This window comes from Manis pentadactyla, chromosome 8 (genome assembly GCF_030020395.1).
Source record: "Manis pentadactyla isolate mManPen7 chromosome 8, mManPen7.hap1, whole genome shotgun sequence".
Lineage (NCBI taxonomy): Eukaryota > Metazoa > Chordata > Mammalia > Pholidota > Manidae > Manis > Manis pentadactyla.
The window spans coordinates 82,039,837-82,065,186 of NC_080026.1; the positions used below are offsets into that span (position 1 = coordinate 82,039,837).

The following is a 25,350-nucleotide window of genomic DNA, read 5'->3' on the forward strand; positions in this document are numbered from 1 at the left end:
AGAGCACTCACCCTGAAGCCAGGAGTGCCTATTAGCTTTGTGATCTTGATGAGGTTCCTTATAGTCTCTGTGCCTGTTTCCTCACCTGTAAAATGGGGAGAATAATATCCATCTCATATGACAGTTGTGAAGAGTCAGTCAATTAAGCCATATAAAATGCTTAGAATAACCAGTGCTATGTCAGTGCTTGTTTTCAAAAGTATAACAAAGAATTTCAACTAAGGGTCTGATCCCACCTCTCCTGTACATAGTTGGAAAATTCTTCCCATTGACAAATTTTAAATGATTATGAATGTTTGTCACATATAATATCCTTTATGGGTATCTTGTCAAAATGCACGTCTGAATTCTTGAGATTCATTCAAGAAGAGTTTCTGTAATAACAGGCAGTTATGATAACCAGTCCAGGAAATTAGCCAAGTCCAGCAACCAACTAGGTCTAAAAACCAATCTTTTAACCAAGAAAGCTTAAGTCATTTCTCAGGTGTCAACTTGAGTTCATCTTCTGTCAACTAGGATCCGAAGGAGCTAAAGGGCTGCATTCTGACTCAGATGTAATTCTGGGAAAGGCTGTTAGTTCAACTTTACTTTGGCCAGTCAAGATGATTTTTCAAAAGGTTCTGTAGCCAAAAGCATCACAATACCCCAACAAACAAGAAATGAACATTGCTGTGGGGTGTGAAAAGAAATACTTAATGGAATTCCAATCACGCTAACAACTATAGTCTCCAACAAGTTTGAATCACTAAGTGCAGCCAGGACATTTTATAAGGAGCAGTGTGCAGCTAAGGAATACCAAAAGCCAAAAACTCCATCTGCTATGTTTATGAAAAATGAGCTGTAAGAATCATTTGTACTACACAGTATTTCTCCAATCACCAACTAATAAAGTGAACCTCCTAAAATATACAGCAGGGAGGAAAATACCCAGCCCACAACCACACCTGGCTTAGAGTATTATATCCAGTGAATATTAGTTGAATTCATCTAATCTCCATCAATGTAAAAGTATCTCATGTTAACTTGGATCTTTAGGATCTGACCTAAGGTATTTGAAGGAAATGTGAAGAATTTCTTAGGTAATTAACATTTTTATGTGCAAGGGGTAATAAAGAACCCAAATAATATACTGTGATTGCTAGGTAGCATGAAATAGAAATTTAAAGAAAATAGATGAAGGTCTTAAAACTCAAGTCAAATTAAGAAGAGAGCAAATGCTCTTATCTTTAACCTTTATTTCATAATCTACCTATTTAAAATTTGAAATCCTCAGGATTACCAGGGTGACGAAAATGTTCTTTTTCCCCTAGAGATTAAGAGAAAAGCTTTTCAAGCACTGTGGATATGGGGCAGCTGCTTTGTACAATGCCTGGCAACTCCTTAAAAGTTTACAAGCATAGATACCATAGTACCTGATGATTTCATTAATGAAATTAATACAAGATAAATGAAAACACATGTAATCACAAAATAATGTGTAGATAAGTGTTCATAGCAGCATTATTCATAATGGCCAAAAAGTGGAAACCATCCAAATGTCTGTCCACTAATGAACAGGTAACTAAAAGGTGGTACATCCATACAATAGAATATTATTTGTCCATAAATAAACCAAATTCAAAAGGCTATATATTGTATGACTCTATTTATATGAATGACCAGAATAGGAAAATATATAAAGACAAAAAGTAGATTAGTAATAGCATAGGGCTGGTACGGGTGGGAGGTTGGAGGGCTGGGGGTCAGGGATGGCTGGGGGAAAATGGGGAGTAACTGCTAATGAGTACCAATTGGTATGGGGTTTCTTTTTAGAGTGATGAAAATGGCCTGAAATTGATTGTGGTAATGGTTACAGAACTCTGTAAATATACTAAAAAAAATTGAATTGTACCCTTTAAGTAGATGAATCATATGGCATATCTCATTAATTACACTGATTGAATTATATTGAGTTAATTGAATTATATCACAATGAAGCTGTTATTTTTGAAACCACAGAAGATGCAATATTTGCCCTGCTTATGATTTTTTAAAAACTCCCCTAGAGAGAGGGTTCATTATTTAATGTAAGTTGTGATGTGTGCTGTTATGAAGAACACGGAATACCAGATGTTCTCACACTGTTTCCATATTTTGCCATGAGAGAGTTACCCTAACCATCCAGTTGCGGGACAAATGTCAAAGAAGTTATGTAGAAGCTGATTTTTATCAATCCTGAAAAATTAACTCCCCACTTGTTCACTAAGCTGTAATCACACTGGCTTTTCTAATGTTTTGCTGAGCTCTACCTACCTCAGGGCCTTTGCACCCGCTGTCCTCTGCATCTGAATTCCTCAGTCTTTCCCCAGGTCTCCACAAGCTGGCTCTTTGGCAGTTAAGCCTCTGCTCCAATGTCACCTTCTCAGGAAAGGTTTCTTAGATCCTCCTAGTTAAAATATTCTTCCCACATAAGATCTCTCATTGCTCTGTTTCATTTCCTCCACAGCACTTGGCACCATCGGAAATTCGCATGTGTTTATCAGTTTGTTTTCTGCCTTCCTCACCAGAAGGCAAGCTCCATGAGGACAGGGACCATCATATTTCCCTGTGCCTGCAATGATATCAGATAAGTAGTGAGTGCTTTATAAATATTTAGTGAACAAATAATCTCCGTGGTGCAAGTCATAATCGACTTTGTAAACAACCCCCAAAAGGTCAGTCTCTGTACCTTGAGATCACACCTTGTACAAGAGTCCAGGGACACGGAACCTCCAGAGAATAGTGTGTAGCCACCTCTTGGCTGAAAGGGCACATGGTTCAGGCTGGAAACCCAGTTGGCCACCAAGGACTTCCTGTGCTCTCCTATTAATCTTCTCTCTCGCCGTGGTCCCAGGTCAGATGGCAGAGCATGCCTTTCCTGTGGGACTATAAATAAGCTGGTGCTCCTTGCTGACCCCAGGCTGGCTTAAATGGCAATTTGCCTTCAGCTTGCTCAGTTAGTAGGACTGCTCCCAGTAAGGCCAGCAAATAAGTCATGCAGACAGCAGCCCAGAACAAAAACCTGGTGGGTGTGGTTGCACAAACTCCACACTTTTAAGACCCTCTCTCAAACCTGGACCCCAGTCTCTACAGAAGCAGTTCATCTCAGTCATGCCCCAGAGCTAGGAACTGCTATCTGGCTTATTTTTCTAAGTTAGCTCATTCAAGCGAATACTTAATCACTTAGTGCTTCATAAACTATAGAGTACTTGTCATTCAAAAGATGTTTTTCTTAAGCCCAAGCAATTGGCACATTTGCCAGAATGTCACTTGTGAGTTCCTTGGAAACATATAGCTCAAAATGGTATGTGAGAGTTTTCAATTATTAAAAAATTCACATTAAAATGATTTTATGGACACAACTTAAATTTCTTTGTACATTGACTAGAGAACAATGATCTGAGACTTCCTTTTATAAAGCCTGACTTCACATTTGGTAAAACAAAACAATGGGGCTCATGACTGAACAGTATGTATGCCATTTTATTACAGACTGATGTCTTAGAAAAGAGAAAGAGTTATCTGTAAACTAAATAGTCACATGCAAGATTTTGTGACACAATAGGGTATATACAGCAGGTTATATTTTACACATTGACTCCCTGAGTGTAGGATTAGGAAGCTGCTTCCTAGCGCAAATGTCCTGCCATCCAGTGAGGAGGGAGTGAGATAATTAACTTCCCCTGCTGGATATGAGGCAAAATGACTAAATGGGGAAGACCAGGGCTCTAGAGGCAGGCGGTTTTGAATTGAGGGTCTTGGTTCTCTCATTTCCTAGCTGTGTCACCACAATCAGGAAGTCCTGTATGAACTTGGGCATTTTACCTCATTCCTCTGAGCCTGCATCTCCTCATTAGCAAAATGGAAATGCTTCATAGGTTTGTTAGAACAGACTAATTTACCTGTATGCAAAACACTTAGCATAGTGCCCTCAATTCCAGATATTACCATTTATAAATAACAAGGATTCTAGCAGACATTTTCTGACCTCTCTTTGCAAATTCACAATAATTTCTTCAAGGGACCATAGAGTGGGAATGATGCACGGCCATCTGCGTTGATTCCAAGAGAGATTATGCAATTAAAAGCATGTAGACTCTTGAGCTCATGGCCAGATAATGCATATCTACTTGTGGCAAGTTAAGAAACCATCCAGTTCAGTTAGGGGGTTGGTTAAACCAACACATGTGGACATTAAATTCTATGAAAACCCACAGAAATCCACCTGAAGAAAACATATTACCTAACCTGGGTTGCATACATATATACATGCCATGGATATTGTTGCCATTTATGAAAACAATCATTTTTCAATTCTACTGAAGTTAGACACAGGTCCCTTACCACACAGAGCTACTCCTGTCTTCTTGATGTTTATAGCAAGGTCTTAGATTTCTGTAACTCCTGTCTGTTACATTTTCATGTAAGTTTCAGTCCAGTTCATTTAACATTCACAATATTTCTATATGACATGCAAAGCAGATAGTGTTAATGCCATTTTTGTTTTTTCTTGGTTCTGTTTAAACGGACAAGGAGTATGAGACACAGAGAGGTTAAGCAACTTACCCAGAGGTCACAAAGCTGTTCAGTAGCCAGATGGTAGGAACACTTAGTCCAGTGAGCTTCCCCTAACAGTGCTTCCCAAACTGTAGTGTGCGTATGAATCACTAAGGATCTGATTACCACGAAGATTCTGAATTCAAGAGTTCTAGGGGGAACTAGGATTCTGCATGACTAACAAGCTCCCAGGAGTTGCTGCTTCTGGTAGTCGTTAGAACATCCTTCTCCATACCCCTCATAACACCCCAACATGTCCATCCTAATACTTCCCCCACTTACAATTGTACCACTTGGGTGTTCATTCATTTTCCCCACTAGATTATGAACTCCATGAGAGCAGGAACTATGTTTTGTTCTCTAGTTTGACCTGGCTGCCTAGCACCATGCCTGGCAAAAAGGAACAGAACAAATATTTTTGAAGAGTGGGAAAAAAAACAACCTATTTCCAATTATAAAGTCACAACACTTGCATATTCAGACTCTGATTACTTAGTTAAAAAGAATATTTATCAAGTAGCTTTTGTTGTCTCAAGTCACATTATGATAGTTAAAATTTCCAGGTCCCAAAATAACATAACCAAAAAAAGGGCTGCAGAGCCCACCAGTTTAGACTTACATCTCCTACAGAACTATGCTGGGGGCAGTGGAACACAGATACATGCTTGGGCTGGGATGGGTTAATGTGAGGTCCTTTTAAGGGAGGACGTGTAGCCTGAGGCTCACTACCAGTCAGCTTGAAGCAAGCCTCACCTCCTCTGCTCCCACCTGAGGATGCTGGCAACTCGTCTGCAAGGTTATGGGTTTCCACATGCCAAGAATTGTGCTGAGTACTCTGCACTAGTCATCTCATTCTATCCTCTCTACAAACCTATGACACAAGCACTTAATTTATAGGTAAGGAAGCTAAGACATAGGGTTATTAAACTGTAAGGGGTGAAACACCAAGATTTGGCCCCAGGCAATCTGGGTTATGAGTCCATCCTTTTATTCAGTGTCTATCGCCTACAAGCACACAGGAAAAAGAAGCAATTGCCTGAAGATGGGTGTGACTTTACTCCCTTGTCAGTAACCTGACAAACAGAGGGAGCTGCGGAGAAACCCATCATGTCAATAGGAGGTGACCCTTTATCCAAAAGGAAGGATCTGACAATATATTGTAAAAAAAAAGAAGTAGGATTTTCTGTTACAGCAAATGTTCCAACAGTTTGATTCTGTTTGGCTTATGGGTAACTAGATAACACTGCTGCTGGCAGGCTAAGAAAGAGTAATTTAAGAAAGAAGTCTCAAAGGTCCGGGATTCCTTTCATCCTTTATTGGGCCTCTTATGAAACATTGCATTAATGATTGGGCCAAATCCGAGAAGATGGTCATCACGTGGAAGAAATCAGGATTTTGTGAAGCTTGTGTGTCCAACATAAAAAGTTGAAAAGTCTAAAGGACAGAGAGACCTGTCTTCTAAAAGGTTAAAAAGCAGATGTTCAACAGTTGTATTTTAACATTGTCAGAAAGCAAGGGAATCAAGAAAACAGGAAGAGACCTCATGATCAAACTGGATATGAGAAAAGGGTGCACGATCTCTCTCGTTAAAGATTTTTTAATGTGGAATAAGAAAATAAATAATAAAATGAATTCTAAAACACAGTCATAGGATCTCGAACAAAATATTATTGTGAAAACAAGTTGAGTTCTACAGATTGGTTTTTAACCACTCTTGTCTTAATATTTACCTTTGGGGGCAACATGATGTTGTAGATTGTAAAGCCCCAAGACCTGGTTCTGCCACTTTCTAGTTATGGTTTCAAGATAGCATAATTCTTCCAAGATTCAGTTTCTTCATCTGTAATATGCGGACCACTTGGTGGGATTATTATGAGTCCTAAGTTAAATGACATACTGTGAGCATTTAGTCCCTAATAGAAAACCAACACAGGTTGTGCCCTGTTTTCTCTCCACTCTTAAAAGTTCTACTTTCCTAAAAGAATCTCTTTTAAGTATTTCTATTCCTAACTCTAAGTTTCTGTTGGTAGAAACATAAAATCACCTAGAATTAAGAAAAACAATTTACCTACACACAGATGAAATATTATGTCTGAGTATAAACTATTGGTATGTCCTATGGAAAGATTGTCATATGTTAAGCTCATTGTGTTAAAAGTTAGAAACATAAAATTTCACATAGGTATGCATCCTTAAAAAATCAACTTCACTCATAATTATACCCTCACATTTTAGTCAAGTAACAATAATATTAAAAATAAAGAAGTTTTATGACTCAGTACTATAGATTTTGGGGGAGAAAAACTTCACTTCAATTTATGTGAATGTTTTATAAACAATATACAATATTGCTTTTATTGTAACTGTTGGTTTCTAGAGGAACTGGAGATGCCATCAAATTAAAATCACCCTATACATTAAGCTACAAGTTTTTATTCACTGGAATTCAATATGAAATTTACATGTAAAGAAAGGGATGTTAGCTTTTTAAGAAGTTATAACAACACACATTACAGATATTAAGTCAACAAATATAACAAACAGAATTTTTAAAAGTCTTCCCACAATTTCATCTTCCAGATTTGCAGGAGTAGTAGTAGAAATTAATATCCAGTTTTTACACATCATATCCAGAATGCTACTGCTCCCTAGGAAAAAAAGAAAAAAGAATCCTTAAATGAACATGTTTATAATTTTGGTTCTTTAATTTTAATCTAGTATTTTCACTATAAAGGGTGATGAAGAAATACCTTTCAAGCAGAACTCTGTATGTATTTGCAGCCAACCAATGAAACAAAATATTATCCACCATTCATCTTAACCACTTTAAGTTATAATAATGGATTTATCTACATGCCAAACTTACCTTTCTTTCTAAAAGAAACATTTTTGGCATCAGTGAAATTGCCATTCTTCTAACCTGTATAGTCAGTATTACCGGGACGTATTTGAAGACATGAAAAAAGGCAGGTAATCAAAAATTTTAAAAATCAAACAACAAAAAGTCTTTTCCATTTCCTTGATCTTGTCCCAAGAAGATCTCTTGTATTTTGGTCATTTAAGACATAAAACATTTAATTTCCTCCACAGTTTTGTGTTAAGCAGTTTTTAAAATAGTTTTTCTTTAATTACTATGGAATTTTAAAAAGTATTTATTTGTGGTCTGCTTAACCCGGTTGGAACGTTTTACCAAATGCTTGTCAGAGTTTACAACCATTCTTAAGTCTTTTTTTCAGGAAAGCAAAGTCAAATAAGTAACTTTCAAAGACTTACATCAAAATCCCTTATATATACTCAATCCTCTTTAAAGCAACAAGATGGAGGCAGGAAAATATTTTCTGTTTTCACTCAAAAACCAAAAAAGGCGGGTTGAGCTTTAAGAGAAAGGGGAGAGAGATAAGATTTATACTCCCACTTTTAGCAATTTTGATTCATCTCTGTAATAACTAGTCCCATTCCTGGAGGAGAGAATGACATATCCCAAATTATATAGCCATTGCTGGCAAAGTAAACACCAAGAATTTACCCCACATTCAACAGTTCCTTTTGCCTATGATTCACAAACAAGGGGTAAGAATAACATATGAGTTTGCAAAGTGCCCTTCCCTCCTCCTATAACCTCAGCCTCCAGCTTGGGCTTCTTTAGTCTGTACTTTGAAGGGTACCTTAAATTTTCTCCAACAACAATTAAGAGAGAGACTGAAATAGAAGTGAGAGAAAGTCCAGACAACTGGTGGGGACTGAAGAGTAAAACCCATTTCTCACCTGATTAATCCCACGTAGTGGTAGGTAAGCCTGCTCTTTGCTTTTCTCTCTGTCTTCTCTTGCTAGAACAAAGTACATTCAGCACAGGTGGTCTCTTAGCAACCTTGGTTCCTGTGTCAAAGCACATTAAATGGTTTTATTGGGTAGGGAGGTACTGTATGAAGTGAAGAGGCCAGAAGCCTGCATGGAGAAATTCTCAAAGAAGTCTGGAGGGAGATGCTGAAGAGTGGAAAATGTGATGCTTTACTTTCCATTTATCACAGAATTGTACAGCTAAAAAGTGAACCTTTAACAAAAAAGTTAAGCTGAATTCTAGGACTTTCCTGGCAGTGCGAACATTCACCATGTTTTCAAAATAATTCTTGAGGGGGAAGGGAATAGGAGAGATGTCTAAAGGTGCATGTTTGCAACTAGTAGATAAATAACCTGGAGATTTAATACATAGTACAGTGGTTACAGACAATAAAACTTTATTATAGACATTAAACTTGCTAAGACTAGATTTTAATTATTGCCAACTGGAAGAAATTATATTCATACGATGCAATGGAGGTGTTAGCTACTGTTACCATGGCAATCATATTGCAATATAAATGTATCAAATCAATGCAGTTGTTCACCTTAAACTTACACAATATTTCATGTCAAATATAGCTCAACAGAAAAAAATAATTCCCTAAAAGTTATTTTAAATATATTTGCTTCAATATCTTCCATGACAACGAGCAAAACAAATAAAACCTCTCTGTCTCCGTAAGACCATAACTCATGAGATTGTGTCTGTTATAAATTCTATACATTTTAAGATTCTTTATCACTTTCCCAAACAAATTAGAAAATGGAGGAGTGAATTTATTGCAAAAGACCAGGCTTAAAATTCAGTTGCAAATGGAAGATTATTTATCCAATAAAATGATGGTTATTACAACCCTGAAATTATAGAAATACTACTTACAAAATTACAATAAAATATGATTGAAACCCATACCTTATGACTACCCATTACACTCCTATGTATATACCTTAAAGAAATGCATGGATATCTGTACCAAGACACATATCAAAATATTGTTTGTAATACCCTCAACTTAGAAACAACTCAAATGCCCATTAATAGGTGGAAAGATGAAGTCATGTTGTGGAATATTATACAATAATGAAAATTAACCTACAGCTACCTATGAAAATGGGGGTGAATTTTACAAATATAATATTGAAGTCTTAAAAAGCAAGGCACAAAAGAAAACACACAATATAAATGTATTTATGTAAAGTAGAAGAACACAGAGTTAAAAGTGCATGGCTTAGGGTTGTGTATATGGTGCCCATGATGTAGGTAGTAAATTTACTAAGAAAAGCAAAGACATTGGCTACCATAAAATCAGGATAGTGGTGAATTTAGAGAGGGTAAGAAAAGGGATGTGTGGGGACAGGGAGCTCCACCAGTGCTTCATTTCTTGTCCTGACTGGGGGGTACACCAGCATTCACGTTTTAACTATTTGTTAAACTCCACATGAAAGTTTTATGTGCTTTTCTATATGTATGTTAGACTTCACAACAGAAATATTTAGAAAAGAAAGCAGAGAAATACCTACAAATATCAATAGTGGTCATATTGGTCGAATTTGGGTGGACTATGTGTGATTTTTCTCCTTTTTTCATTTAAAAGGATGTCACTTATGTAACTTCAGAAACTGAAGAAAGTAAGTCCTGTAACTGCTAGTCCTCTTCATATTTTTAAAAGTTATGTATGCTAATTTTGTCAAACCAATCACTTTAACAAAAGTGAACTCAGGAAGCTTAAATGATCATGTAAGTTACATATTTTCATTATGATGTTTCATTGATGAATTTAATTTTCCTTGAGTTCATATTAAGTCTCTTTGCAAAAGAAAATAGTTTATTTCATTCAAAATGTTCATGAGAAACAGGAATGTGGGTGGTTCCTACTTGGTTCTTCTCTCTGATGTTAGATATGTTTATAGATCTGAAAGGACACAGATTTATGTCACAAGTTCACTAACACACTCAGATTTTATTGTACATTAAAATTATGAGTGTCACCATACTTTGATTTACATTCTGCCTTATCAGTTACTTCCATAGTGAGAAGCTTGGTTTTTCATCGGGATTAAAGGGACATTCTTTTGTGGGGAAAATTATTTAACAGCAGCAATTTCCAGGGAAAAAAGTTCTTAAAGTTTTTATTGGATAAAATACACACCAAAAATAGAAATAAACTTCAAACAAGTTAGGACACTTCTAAAAGTGTGATAGGATGTATTGAGTGTGACTCTCTCAAGACTGTGGTCTTCTCTTGAATGTTGTATTTAAAAATCATAGCTAAAATACCAACTGCAATTTCTGATATAGCACATCCTAGGTTATTTTGGGGCAAATGTATTTCACATTGAAATTTCAGATGGCCGCAAATAATTGGCCTTCCCTTTTGAATGCCTTTGTTTTATTCCTTTTCCTTTATTTTATAGAATGTCTGAAAATAGAATAAATACTCTTATATCTAGTTTTTAAAATTCATCTTTGTTTTCTTTTGACTCCATTCAAGAGTGCAAATAATTGAATTCAAATTTGCCTGTTCAGCATTCATTGAATGGTTGAATAGTGGGATCCCACGAAGTTAGACAAATGCAGAGGAGGCAGTAACCTTTGGCCTCTGAGAGTGGAACTTCATTATCCTCTGTTCTTTGCCCTGCCGTCAGCTTGTAGGCCCTTGCCTTTAAAGGTTTTACACTTTTATACAAAACAGTGTTTCTCAAATCAACTCTGACTCTTGGGTCCATAAGAACAGTGCATATGCTAAATGGCTTAGTCCCTTGGCAAAAAAAAAAATGCCAAGCAAACCAAAAAACTTCTATTATATAGAAGTATTACTAGTACACCATTATCACAATTTCTCTCAACCTCTCTTATTTCTCCTTATTAGGTGTGGATTCTTGGCCAAGACAAAGAACAGAACATACTTTGCAAAGTCTCTTTTCCAATCAAAAGAAAAATACTTTTTATTGGATTCAAGTTTGTAGTCTTAAACACAAGTCACATTTCAAAAATATTTTCTTTTTCACAAGAATTTGCTTATCTACTCCTTGTTCCCTCCATATCTGATGGTCAAGATAATACTGACAAAAGTTCCGTAGAGACACGTGTTGCAAAGTGAGACATTATTGAAATTTGCCCATTTCTGCTTAACAAGTCACTTAAGCAAAGTGCAATAAGTACCGTTTATTGAGGGGTTTGGGTGTGCCAGGCGGTGACTAGCACTGCTGGGACATTCAGGAGCTGCCCGAGACTGCTCAGTATTCTGAGCTAGAGCTTAGATTACACGCACTCCAGACTCTAGTCCCCATACGCCATCCTCTTTCAACTGCATTTCAACTATGTGGATTTATTAACATTTTCAAATCAAAAGTTACTGTTGAAAAGATCTGTAATACAATGGAAATTGACTATACTGAAATGAAAAAAGCTACTCCTCCTTTTCAGTCCCGACTCCTTATTGCGTATGTGAACTGCTGGTTGAACAACAGGATAGACAGTCTCTCAGTCACCCCTCTGAGCCTCATAACCCTGAATTTGCCAGAATATCTCTACAACAGCCAGTGGTTAATCTATTCACATCAAAACAATCTAATCTTTGTACACAGAACAATCACAGGCTACTATTATGAACTTACTGTCTAGCAACCAGGTTTGCTCAAAGTCCAGTTTTTAAATCTACTTTTTATTAGTTTTTACTATCTACAGTTTTATTCTTGCTTATTATTAATCTGTCACCCACCTACAGATCAACTTATGACTGACAAGTTTCTCCTTGACCTCCTTAATATTAACTAGGCAGAGAAATAACAGGAATGTTTCCAGGACATGATGGGTGAGAGAGGGGTTTGGAATCAGACAGATGGGGTTTGACTCAGATCTGCTGCTTTTCCATGAGACCTTGGATGAGTTACATTAACTTTCTATGCCTCAGTTAGCACCTGTATAAAATTGGGATGATAATTATAGTATCTACTTCTTAGGGTAGTATGAAAATTAATGAGATAATACTTTATGTAGCAAGTAAACATTTAATAAATGTGACTATTATTAGTATATTACCTCCTAGATGGTAACCCCTTGAATGAATCATTCTCAGTTCTTCTTTAAGCACATCAACATGTAACTTAAACTGTCACATGTCTACTCATCCTTTGAAACCCAATATTACCTCCTCTGTGAGCCATCCTGACTTCATCAGGCAGAATTTATGGCCCACTTGTCTACAACATATTGCAACTCACCACTGCAATAAAGCAGAAGCTTTCTCCAAAGATGGAAAGTTCATTTTGTTCAAATGATAATTACAAGTCAAATACATATATTAAGCCTACGTTTCCCAGCAAATATTTTACAAATAAAATCCCAAGAGTTGGGTGCTTTCTGTTTGTCTCCATGTGAAAAATGTCTCTCCCATAAAACTTACGCTCAATAATTATCTTTTAGAAACTTGAGAAATCACTTGGAAATTATGTTTTGTTGATGTTTTTGTTTTTGTTTTGCTTATAATTAGGAAACCCAGGGAAGTTGTTAGAAGGCAACAAAACTTTGACACTGTCCCTGGGGGGTTTTAGGACAGGAGTGTCCTGGTGGGAAGGCTACTGTTTCTAAGGCATATTGGAGATTTATCCTCTTATGACTCCAGAAATGGATGCTGGTGGGCAGGGCAGTAGACATAAACTCCTCAAATTTGAGTCAGTCAGAAGTTAACTGGAAACTCGGGCATATTCAATGATAAATGGATTTTGTGTGTTCTGTAAGTTTCTACAATTTGAGCTCAAGTTCTGTTTTCTGGCCTAATTAAGGGTCCTTTAGATTCTTCTGAAAGCTGAATTATGTGAGAAAGGAAATTTAAAACATATCTGAAAAATTAATTTATTAATGATATGAGGCTTGTACGAGAGAAGCTTGAATGAGGATGATAATTAAATGGCATAGGATTTACACTTAAATGATTGCAGGCATGATGATTATACTGTGTTTCCTGATTAAGGGATGATTTCAAGGAGACTTTTCTCTTTGCAGCTAAGAAAAACAACAGTAGGAAAAGGTCTGAGATATTACAGAAATGTTAGTGCTGGGAAAAATACTTGACATTTTGTAAATGTCTTATTTGATAAGCAAGGCCCAGAGAACTACAGCGGCTTGCCTGAGGTTACACAGTTATTTTCCTGCAAAGCTACGATCATAATTGCCTTAGTAATTTTTTGACATTTATGACAAACTGGATTCTGCATTTCACTGGACTTGGCTATTTGGAGATACACTGATCACCTCCCAGCTGTTTGACTCAGGCCAGTGTAAAATAAAGAGAGAGTCCAGGATAAAGTCACAACAGAAAACTGGAAGACTCAGCAGAGGAGACTCAGGAGGCACAGAACTTGACCTAGTGGACTTCTACTGAAAACAAACACGTGTGCTTTGTTACAGATGGTCGGTCAGCAAGGTGAAGTGGGGAGAGACTACATGGTTTGGAGCCAAATGGAACTGGTTTTAGGTCCTGGTTCTGCCTGGTATTAACTCTGAAGCCTTGGACTAGGCACTTAACCTCACCTACTACCTCATCTGGAGAACAGAAATATCTGCCTTGCAGGGGTTTGAGAGGATTTATTCATAACTACCATTAAGAAGGACCTACATACACTTTGATCTGAATTTCATAAATTCTTGAGGGATGAGTTATTTAACACTCCAATTTCCTTAGTTGGAGAGACTTGAAGACCAGAGAGGTTAAGTAAGTGATTCAAGGTCACACACTGGGGATGACCAGTGATTTGAATGGAGGTCAGTTTGTGTCTCTGGATTGGTAAGAGCTATGGTATCATTGCAGTATCTCAGGATTGATAAAAAGGTAAGTCAAGATCCCAGCATGCTGCCTGGCAGGCGATAAAACAGCGGTTGGTACAATGAAGCAGCAGAATTGGAAGGATGGCCACTTCCCTGAAGCCCAACCACGGTGAAGAGAGATGAGTAACTCCGGTGGATGAGGACACCAGTGAACTTAAAAAATGGAAAGCACTGGAAAGTTACACAGACCTGTGGGCAGGAGGGCAGTGGTTTGCCTGGAAGCACTGAGGACCTTCCACCTGATCTTCCATGGGGCAGGGGGATCCCAGACCTGTGTGAAACCACTCTACTTCTCTTCAATTTCTACTTCTCATGCTTTCTTTCTATGTCAACACCTGTCCAGTTTGGGCCTTCCTAGGATGTCCATGACCATGCCTCAAATGTTTTAAGTAAATATTCTGGCCCTAAAATGAACTAATTTTCTACACATTAACAAACATCACCTCTTAATTATCTATTAACAAGACGCCTGAAGCTGAGATATCCCACTGCCACATTCCTGCTCCAAATAGGAGATTGAACATTGCCACTAAGATGAAATAAATTACTTGGTTACAAGCACTTAACATTAGGAAATATTCTAGGACCAAACTAATCAAAATATTATCTGCCTTCTCCCTGCCAAGTCCCCCAGCCTTCTCCATGAATCACAGCTGTAGTGCACTCTTATAAGGCCAGATGAACTGCCTGGAGCCCTGGCTACAAACCAGCTTTGCAAGATTTTCAAGAGGAAGCTTGAACACAGCAACACTGTCCACACTTGTCCTTCCATAGTATGAGGAAGCAGGAGTGGGACTGAGAGTTTATTTGTTAGACTTTTGTTTTTTATCTGCAGAAGTCATATATCCTAACAAGGTGGAGAACAGTGGAGAATCTCTGGACCTGACAGAGTTCTGAAATGCATTTGGCAAAATCTTTTCAACTACCTTCTTGGCCTGCAACACACTGCATAAATTCACTTCTGGGGGTGATTTTTTATCCATTAAGATATAGAGTTGATTTCTGAACCTAGCTAAATGTTATTAGAAAGTAGGTTGGAGTGAAGAATTTCAAGTTAAGTGAATGTCTGTAACCTCTTTTAAGGCAGAATTATATTTCAAGCATTTATTACAGGGCTTAGAACAAAATAGGTGCTCAATAAAAAAATGGCAGGGTGGGAGGATGAGATGCAACTTTAAGGTGCTGTTTTATGCCTCACAAGCACTTGAACCTGGGGAGGGTACTGAATTATTTTTTAAGAATGTGCAGCTTTCCAAGGGGAACTCTGGCCAACAATGCCCATTTTCAGGGAATAAGGTTTGAGCGTAAAGACCCGGTGGAATCCGGGGCCTGTCTGTACCCTGCCTGTACTTCTCAAACAAGCCTTTTCTGACATATCAGAGTATTCATGAAATGATTTATTTCTCCTACTATATTTAGAGCTTATTGACCCCTTACCAACCTAGTACTGTGTCTTGCACACAGTAGTAATTAAACAAATGTTTGCAAAATGAAAGCTTATAAAGGAAAACAAAATCTCACCCTACCTGCTGGGTTAAAGGGGAACACTTAGGGAAGCAGGTCCTCTGAGACAACCCTCCTTTCTGTCCGGTCCAGTTACAGAATTGAATCTAGCAAGGGTGAAACCAGCCCTTTAGAATCATAGAAGCACGTAACTGGAAGAAAAATCTTAGAATGCTGATTATAGTAAAGCAAGTAAGTTTATGAAAATAGTAGCTTATGCTTTGAAATTGTTTTGGGAGATCATCATTGATTTTAGCTGTAGACTAATGTCCAAAACTGTTAACTATATACCAACCTCAATGCCTCAAACCTCAGCATTCGAATGGCTTAACTGTCCTAAAGAAGAAGTTCTTAAAAGCAGTAAAAACCAATAATTGTGTCTACAGTTTAGTGTTTCCCATCAAAAATCACATTGGAACTTTAGATTTGAATTTGAAACAAATCAGAGATGATTAAGAAAATTCAGGACAAATTCAAATGAGGGATTTCAAAAATAATGTTACCATACTTGGCCACTTATATACATTATGAGTAAACCCACTGCCCTGTATAACAGGTTACAGTTCTCATTTTGCCAGTGAGGAAACAGAAGCTCAGAGAAGTTGAGCACTTGCTTAAGGGCACACAACTTGTTAGCAGTCCAAGCCCGGGCTCCACACCAGGCCAGCATCTGCCTCCTTTCAATTCACTGTAATGCCTCTCTTACACATTTTATTTTGAAGGCTGATGCACGTATTTAAGAGAATTGAACACACACAACAATGCAGAAAGCTATATAAGTCCCCTGTCCTCGCGAAGGACGGGAGTGTCAGGCTCCAGCTCTGCTCAGGGGGTCAAGCAGCGCACAGGCTTCCGTGGGCTTCAGGATCCTCCTTTTCCAGACAGAAAGCACAGTGACCTACTTTGCAGGACTCTCAGCAGCAACCCTCCTAAAGAAGGCTGCAAAGACACAGCCTTTGGCCAAAAAAGAAGGCAATGAATTGGTGGAAGACAACAGGTGCCCTCTCTGATCCAAATCTCAAACACGGAAAGCGACAAGGCCCAAGTCTCCCTGCATATCCTTTCCATTTGTGAAATTTCTCTTTGAAATCTCTGGACTCAACGTAGAGAGGAAATGCCAGGAGACAAGAATACCAAGTACAGCTACAAGGCTTGGTCAAGTAATTTAGATATTATTAATACCTGGCTTTTTTCCTCCTGCTTTTATTTAACCAGAAGGAAATGGAAGGAAGAGAACTCCAATTCATTAATCTTTCTTACATTCAGCCTTATAAAAATTGGAAAGATGTTGAAATGCAGGGAGGGGAAATAGGCTTTATGAGTCTAAGTTTTAACTTACTATATTCTCCCTTTACCAAACAGGAGTTTTGCTAAACTATTCTCTTACATAAACACTTAAAAATGCCACGTATTTTAAAAACCAAAACTTACTGTTTAGGGGTTCAATAAGCAAAGTCCAAAGTCAAGGAGATGATCTCTCTCTTTTGTGAAAAACACCATATGCTCCTAGGTGGAAAGGGAGACTCACTGGGCTGTTATTAATAACTGACTTACAGCTTTATGAAGAAACATGAGCCAGACTGTCATGGGAGGAGGCAAGTGGAAAGGAATTGACAGACACAGGTGGGATAAATTATAACAAAATATACTTAGGTTCACGCAGAAGCTCAAATAACCCATGAGAAGGGTATTACCCCTCTGACATTGATAGACCCTTATGTCAAATGTTCTAAATGTTTAACAATCAACTAACAAAAATATCCTTAATGTTTCACTGTCTTGAAAAATACTGTCACTCATTTCACATTATACTATCCTTTGTTCTTCTGAACAATTCTTTTCCATGGATATCTGAATCTCTTCAAATTTACACATTTTGCCTTGTCTACTTTGATTTCCCCTGTTTTAAAATATATAAATAAATGGATTTTCAAACGCACCTTCTCTATTTTTTGAGATTTGTTTACCTGTGAGCCTATCAGTCTTTCTAGAGCCCAAAACAATTCCTGGAAAAGTGTATGCATGTGTGTCGGGGGAAGAGGTGGGTCTTGGATGGTATCATACATAAAGGGAAACCTGTAGAACTGACGTGCGAAGAACGGAAGTATAATCATGACAGCTACTGGTTTGCAATAGGTCCCCTCTTTTGAAAAGCTGTATTTAAGTCTATGCCTCCCCACCCCTGACAATTGACATCAAATTGTTCAGATCATTAAAAGCATATCTTCAGACCTGACATATTAAACACTGGCTCTGTCTGTCTGTCTGTCTAAAGTGTTAAAAAGAACTGATGATCAGACAAAAGTTACTGAAATATGTAAAGATAGAAACTGAAGAAATCAAATGCTTGCCAAATTGCCTCATTTTTAAGGTTCTAGCTTCGGGTCACCTTGGCTCAAGCCTGGTAACTGTTCTTTTTTTCAAACTAACCCCTTTTCAACAAAATGCTGGGGGTCCTGGGGGTGCTGGGGGGCACTGGGAACACCTCACTGCGAATCTCAAACAGTGGAGTAGTATTCTGCTGAGATGATTATTAAAAAGAGAGGAACCAGTTTAATAGGTGGGTTAGGGGAAGTAGAGCAGGTACAGGGCTTTAAATTTTTTTTCAGAGTCCAGTTGTAAATTTTTGAGTATTCACTGAATATATATGTCTTTATAGAACATATTCATGTACTATGTAAATATATTACGTACATCATAAAACACAAATAGAAAATTGTAAAAGATGAAATTAAAAAATAAATGGACATTTTAACACTGTCTTAGCACTCCCAATGGGTCATTTTTACTGGTCCCAGACTCCACTCTGCAATGACTAGGGAGGGGTTCAGAACCCTAGCTCCAACACTTATAAACTGTCGTGGGTTGAATTGTGTGCCTCAGAAAGATGTGTTCAAGTCTTAATACCCAACACCTGTGAATATGGCCTTATTTGGGACTAGGGCTTTGCTAATGTATTCAAGTTAAAATGAGGTCATACTGGATTAGAGTGGGTCTTAATCCAATGACTGGTGTCCTTTGTAAGAGGGAAATTTGGGCACCAAGGCGCATACAGGGAGAACGCCATGTGACAGAGGAAACAGACACTGGAAGGATGCATCCACAAACCAAGGAATGCCAAGGATTGCCAGCAACCCCAAGAAACTAGGAAAAGACAAAGCCTCACACCCCCTTAGTGATTTCAGAGAGAGCACAGTGTGGCTGACATCCGAATTTTGGACTCCTAGTTTCCCTCATTGAGACAGTACATTTCTGCTGTTTTAAGCCACCAAGTTTGTGGTCATTTGCACAGCAGCCCTAGGAAACAATACATTATTTATGTGATGAACATTAACAAGATGATGTTAATCATGTGACTTGTACCTCAGTTTCTTCAACTGTAAAATGGCAATTGAAACCTCCACCCAGTGAATCAGGTGATTTTGAGAAATAAGTGACACAAGGCATGCCATGTCCCCACCATGATGCCAGGAACATACAAACCATAGCTCTCACTTATTGAACCTTTATGCATGAGGATAGTTTGAACTTCGGTGGAGCCCTCCTTCCAAAGCTCAAGGCACAGACACTTACTGTCAGGGTGAGGACTGCAGGAGCGGGAGAGAGCAGGTGCAGAGGGGTGATAATGTTGAACTTCACCTGCGCTTCTTGGAGGCAGAAATCCCCTGCCCCAGTGTATTCCAGGAAAGGGCTTCCTGCAGAGACCCACCCTTCCTTAAATGACTCAAGTAAGTCTGGTGATAACTCTCTTGACCTGTGACAAGGCCAGACACATATCCTCTAAATTCCCATTTTTGGTTTCATAAATGATCAGTTGAAAGTTTGCCCCCACTGACCAGTCTGGCCCGAATACCCACCACCAATCTGCCCTCATCAAACTCTGCTCAAGCTTCTTCCCTCCGGAATGTGCCCTGGACTTCAACACCCCCTTCAGTCTGAACCAGCATCGGAATACAGAACTGCCCTTCCTTCACGGGCTCTCCCAGGAAGCTGAGCACAAAGACATTCCCTGATCAGTGGTCCAATCCACTCACCTGTCTCCCAACTCTCAGTTCTTTCTAGCTTGGTTTACTCCTCTTTATAAAAGAAGAAGCACTTTCTGCCTGATCTCTGAGATGCTTAGAGATCTTGTGGTCAGAGTGTTCTCTGAATTGAAATAGTCACTCCCCAGTAGTATGTCTTTTCTTACAATATTTAAAAAAATTTTAATTGTAGCAAAATATATACCATCAACTTTCCCATCTTAACCATTTTTAAGTTCACACTTCAGTAGTGTTAAGTATATTTACATTGTTGAGCAACTGATCTCCAGAACTTTGTCATCTTGCAAAACTGAAACTCAGTACCCATTACACAGCAAATCTCCGCTCCTCCTTGCACCTCCCCAACCTTGTGCCTCCCCAGCCCCTGGCAGCCACCTACAATAGTCTTTTCAAATAAAGTCTCTTCTTACCAAAATCTGGATGTTTTTGTTTTTACAGTTTCCTGGTGCCATATCTCAGATGGAGAGCTGACCATTCTGGGGACCTTGGATCCACAATGGTGAGTCACAACGCCTGAGCCCAGTGCTCTAGTATTTGTCTGTTGTAAAGTGCTAAGCAGTTACATCAATTTTTTTTTTTCAGGCAGAGAGTTTCTCTGGCTCTTCTGCAAGGCCTCTTGTGTTTTCCCTTTGTTTCTCTAGTGGAGAGTTTCCAAGGCAGTTCTCTTGCTTCCTCAGTTGAGGACTGAGCTAGGGAGGATTCTGTAGATCAGGATGGTGCAAGGAGAGTTAGAGGAGAACTACAGAGAGTGTTCTCTCTCCTGCCTTCTTTAAGGACTTGTGTCTGACTTAATTATCTAGTCCCATAGCTTGCGAGCTAGTTTGTTTCCTAGGGCTGTCATAACAAAATACCACAAATTAGGCAGCAGAAAACAATAGAAATGTGTAGTCTCACAGCTCTGGAAGCTTGAAGTCTGAAATCAAGGGGTCAGCAGGGCCATCTTCCCTCAGAAGGCTCTAGCGGACAATCCTTCCTTGCCTTGTCCTAGCATCTGGTGATTGCTGGCAATCCTTGGCTTATACCTGCAGAGACCCTATTTCCAAGTAAGACCACATTCACAGGTACCAGAATTAGGACATCAACCTACCTTTTGCGGGGGACACAATTTGTTCCATAACAGTAATTCCCTGTCTTTCAACCCTCCCTCCTCTTCTCCCAATCACTACATGATTTGCCATTAGGGCATTAATCCAGTTTAATATTGTTGGTTTAATAAAAACAGCTGTCTTCAAACAACAACAAATGTTGGTGAGGTTGTGGAGAAAGGGGAACCCTCCTACACTGCTGGTGGGAATGTAAAATAGTTCAACCATTGTGGAAAGCAGTATGGAGGTTCCTCAGAATGCTCAAAATAGAAATACCATTTGACCCAGGAATTCCACTTCTAGGAATTTACCCTAAGAATGCAGCAGCCCAGTTTGAAAAAGACAGATGCACCCCTATGTTTATCGCAGCACTATTTACAATAGCCAAGATATTGAAGCAACCTAAGTGTCCATAAATAGATGAATGGATAAAGAAGATGTGGTACATATACACAATGGAATATTATTCAGCCATAAGAAAACAACTCCTACCATTTGCAACAACATGGATTAGCTAGAGGGTATTATGCTCAGTGAAATAAGCCAGGCAGAGAAAGACAAGTACCAAATGATTTCACTCATATGTGGAGTATAAGAACAAAGAAAATCTGAAGGAATAAAACAGCAGCAGAATCACAGAACCCGGGAATGGACTAACAGTTACCAAAGGGAAAAGGACTGGGGAGGATGGGTGGGAAGGGAGGGATAAGGGGCGGGGAAGAAAGGGGGCATTACGATTAGCGCATTACGATTAGCATGTATAATGTGTGGGGGGCACGGGGAGGGCTGTGCAACACAGAGAAGACAAGTAGTGATTCTACAGCATCTTACTACGCTGATGGGCAGTGACTGTAATGGGGTTTGTGGGGGGGACTTGGTGATGGGGGGAGCCTAGTAAACATAATGTTCCTCATGTAACTGTAGATTAATGATACCAAAATTAAAAAAAAACAGCGTCTTCTAAGTTATCAGAGTCAAATGTAATACAAACATACACTTTATTCTATTTGGATCTGTTCTTCCTAAATTTATACAGGTTCACTGACAGAGTAAAGTAGCATTATATCCACCCATTGTTTAAGATTATGAAACTGTCAATATGTGTTCAGCCAAATTTAATCCTTATTCAGACTTTACTTCAGTAATAATTATGTTTTCTAGAAGACAGTCTCCAGTATCTTTTGGTGACTTAAAACTTATGCTACATCATTTCTAATAAGATAAAAATACTGAAATATACTTATTAAGCATAATTTTAAGGCTCTATACATATTGGTCTGTGAATGAATGTGTTAATTTTTACCATGATGAGAAGTTGTACTGTAAGGATGTATATGGCTATAAAAAGTTGTGAGAGGTATATTTATGAGCTCTGCTACAAAATGTAGACAAATGACAGTCAATTAACAATTACCCACCTCATAGTTATCTCTGAGAAATAGAAGTTTGTGGTTAAGAGTTATGATCCACATATGTGAATGAGACTCTCTGGGAGAAATAATTGCAGAGAAAAATAACTTTGTATGCAAGGTATTCAGGGTGTGAATTTGTTAAGGGAATGGAGAGTAGCTCTGTCCTAAAGTAAAATGACCAGTTGTTCCAGAATGAGAAAGAGGAATGTGTAGGACAAAATCTGAATGGACATCGAAAGTTGTAGAAAGTTCATAAAAAGGGAATTTTATTTGTCATGGTCAATGCTAAGAGATGATGGGTTTATTTATAAAATTTTCTTTAAATGAACTTAAGAATCAAATATTACATTAATGCAAAACTAAACTCATTTCTCTCTGCTAAAAGTATTCTTGGATTATTGATCTGTTTCTTAAGAGGTTGTGTAAGGTTTTTCTTTGCCCTCTGAGAAATCTGTCTAAAAAGCAAAGATTCTGTGTCTTATCAGAATACTTCCCTTATCAGAATACTTTATCATGTCCTGGATTACTTAAAGCCTTCTTCTTTTGGAAGAAAAAATGTTCTTTACAGTCATGTTACCTCCTATTTTTTAAGTATCTTTTTTTGTCACTTTGATTTTAGATTGATTTTATTTTGTTTTGTCAACTGCATTTTTTTTTGTAATGGACTCATCAAATCTTTCACTTTTAAAATGATCGTTAGTAAGCTAAGCACAGCTGTTTTAAGTCTTTCATCATCTTCAGATAGTTTTTTGTTTAACCCTGATGCTTTCCTGAACGTGTCTGCAAATCACCTATAGGCCGGAGTGCTTTGACTTTAACCTAGGATGGTCTCCGAGCCACATCATGTGTTAAGCCATAAACCTTTGAAGAGGGTTAAGCCAAGATTACCACTGGACTGAGTCAGGATTTCCAGCACTCTGATGAGGAAGCTAATGGGTTCATGAGACTGGTAACTCAAGATGGAGAGGAACAAGAATTACATTAAACTGAATGAGCTGATAAGGGATGATGTGGGTTTTGTTTGGAATGTTGCTACTTTAATATTCTGTTTTCTGGATACAAGGAACTCTTTTCTTTTTTCCCTTAAGCTAACTATGACAATTTCAATGACTCTCCTTTCAAAAAATATACATGAAGCATTTATCTTTTTCTAAGCTCTTATTGCCTATTTTATTTTCATGGCAACATAATCATTTGCATAGGTTCAATAAGAATCTGACCTCCTTATTAACTGGATACAGTAGAAAATATTGGTTATACAACAAAGGCTTTGTCCAAAATGTAATATTTGCAAATGAATCAGATATGACCGGTTAGTTTTAAGGAACTTAGGTTGACTTTATGAAGCCAATACTTACAAAGCCCTCTTGGGAAAGCCAGCTTAATATCTGGCTTACAGGGTTCCCAGCCTTACATGTGATTAAAATGTTCTCTTCTTTGGCAGGTCCAGGAAACTTGGCTATATGAGGGACTTCTGGAAGAGAGGAATTCACCCAAATCTATGAGTAATGCAGGTGAGATCTGATGGTGAGTTCTTGGATTGGTTTCCCAGGCTCAAGAAGTTTTTAAAAATCCATTCTGAGATTCCTTATGAAAACTTGCAGCAAAGCAAACATTAAAAGGCCTATACATTAAATTGCCATTCCTTTTACTCCTGTGTAAATAATCAGACCATATCTAATGAGACCAGTTCATTTCATAATTAAAAAAAAGCTTTCTTTATGAGTATCTTTGATTAAAAGAGGGGTAACTGTAGAGACAATTTTTGTGTTTCAATGGAGAAGGATAGCATACTCCAAGGCTCCAAGGGTTATCAGATTTTGGCTCTGCTCATTGTTTTTGAGCTAGTTCGAGCCTCTTTGTAAATTACAAGTAACTGACAGATAGGAGCATCTGTAAATTGAATTAAATCCTATCACCCTGTACACATTGTCAAACCTTATTAAATTCTTGCATTTTTAAATTTTCCCTCAGTATCTGCCTACAACCATCCAAGCTAACATTTCCAAGTGTTTTCCCTTCCCTCTTGGTGGGCATCACAAAGAACTAAAATACCTGCCCAGATCTTTGCTGGTACTCTGGGCGGCCTTATAGCTGGTTTTTCCCCCGCACGGGAGGAGGTACTGCGATCTAAAGCCCCAGTGACTCAATACGTACCTCGCCCATCCCCACAGCAGCCCTTGCAGAGGCCAGATTTCTCCCTGGAAAAGGCACTGTCTGGGCTACCAAAGTAGTCTGGAAAAATGCTCAGGCCATGCATGCCCTTGCATGAGAAACAAGCAAGGATGTGTCAGCGCTGCCAAGGACACTGAATCTCAGCCTCAACAAATCCAGTGGGCGGTGGCGCTGCATTAAGAGATTTTCCTCATGTACCTCGGGAATCCGCTGGTCTGAATATCACCAGAGTCTAACTCCTCCTGACTCTTTACTTTGATAAAACCATTTATATGAATAGTTCTCTTTTTCATTCTAGTCATCCCTCTCATAAGGTGCCTAATCAGTAGGACTCTGAAACAACTCATCTTAGCCTCCACCTCTCAGCAGGTGGTTCAACTGATTTTACAGGAACAATACTCACAAGAGTCCTCAGGAGACTATTTCTTAGGTGCCCTTCCCACTCAGGAGATTTAAGATCACTTCTGAGTAACTTCCTGATGAATGACTTTTATTCATCTTGAACAGAAAGGCAGACTGACAGCAATTTAAAAATTGTTTTAATTGTGGTAAAATATATACATTAATTTACCATCTTAATTATTTTTAAGTGTAGAGTTTAATAGTGTTAAGTACATTCACATTGTTGGGCAATCAATCTCCAGAGCTCTTTCATCTTGCAAAACTAAACTCTATACCCATTAAAGAGTAACTCCTCTCAACCCCTGGTAACCATGACTCAGCTTTCTGTTTCTATGAATTTGACTACTGTAGATACTCATGTAAGTGGAATCATACAGTATTTGTCTTTCTGTGACTGGCTTATTTTTCTTAGCATAATATCCCCAAGATTCATGGTATTGTAGCACATGTCAAAATTTCCTTCCTTTTTAAGGCAGAATAATATTCTG

At 38.2% G+C, this 25,350-nt stretch overlaps 2 protein-coding genes across 11 annotated transcripts in view; both read right to left on the reverse strand.

Moving 5' to 3' along the window:
• Positions 1 to 2,599, reverse strand: part of SLC16A9 (solute carrier family 16 member 9) — a 62,128-nt gene extending 59,529 nt beyond the window's left edge. For both annotated transcript variants that reach the window (XM_057505886.1, XM_036895080.2), the window contains exons 1-2: positions 2,293 to 2,599; positions 12 to 85 (exon numbers count right to left, since the gene is read on the reverse strand). The gene's annotated coding sequence lies outside the window, so the exon portion shown is untranslated. The remainder of the gene's footprint in view (positions 1 to 11; positions 86 to 2,292) is intronic.
• Positions 2,600 to 6,156: 3,557 nt separating this feature from the next.
• Positions 6,157 to 17,334, reverse strand: MRLN (myoregulin). Of its 9 annotated transcripts, none has more exons than XM_036895125.2 (6): positions 17,177 to 17,310; positions 15,769 to 15,873; positions 8,341 to 8,451; positions 7,849 to 7,949; positions 7,326 to 7,449; positions 6,157 to 7,223 (listed from the first exon to the last, which is right to left on the reverse strand). In XM_036895125.2, exon 6 carries the CDS (start codon positions 7,201 to 7,203, stop codon positions 7,063 to 7,065), a length of 141 nt encoding a protein of 46 aa, XP_036751020.2. In that variant the 5' UTR covers positions 7,204 to 7,223; positions 7,326 to 7,449; positions 7,849 to 7,949; positions 8,341 to 8,451; positions 15,769 to 15,873; positions 17,177 to 17,310; the 3' UTR covers positions 6,157 to 7,062. The 9 variants fall into 9 exon arrangements, with proteins under 9 accessions (XP_036751020.2, XP_057361871.1, XP_057361872.1 ...); XM_057505888.1 differs by having other exon boundaries at positions 6,157 to 7,247; XM_057505889.1 differs by lacking the exon at positions 15,769 to 15,873 and having other exon boundaries at positions 17,177 to 17,334.
• Between the last annotated feature and the right edge of the window lie 8,016 nt (positions 17,335 to 25,350).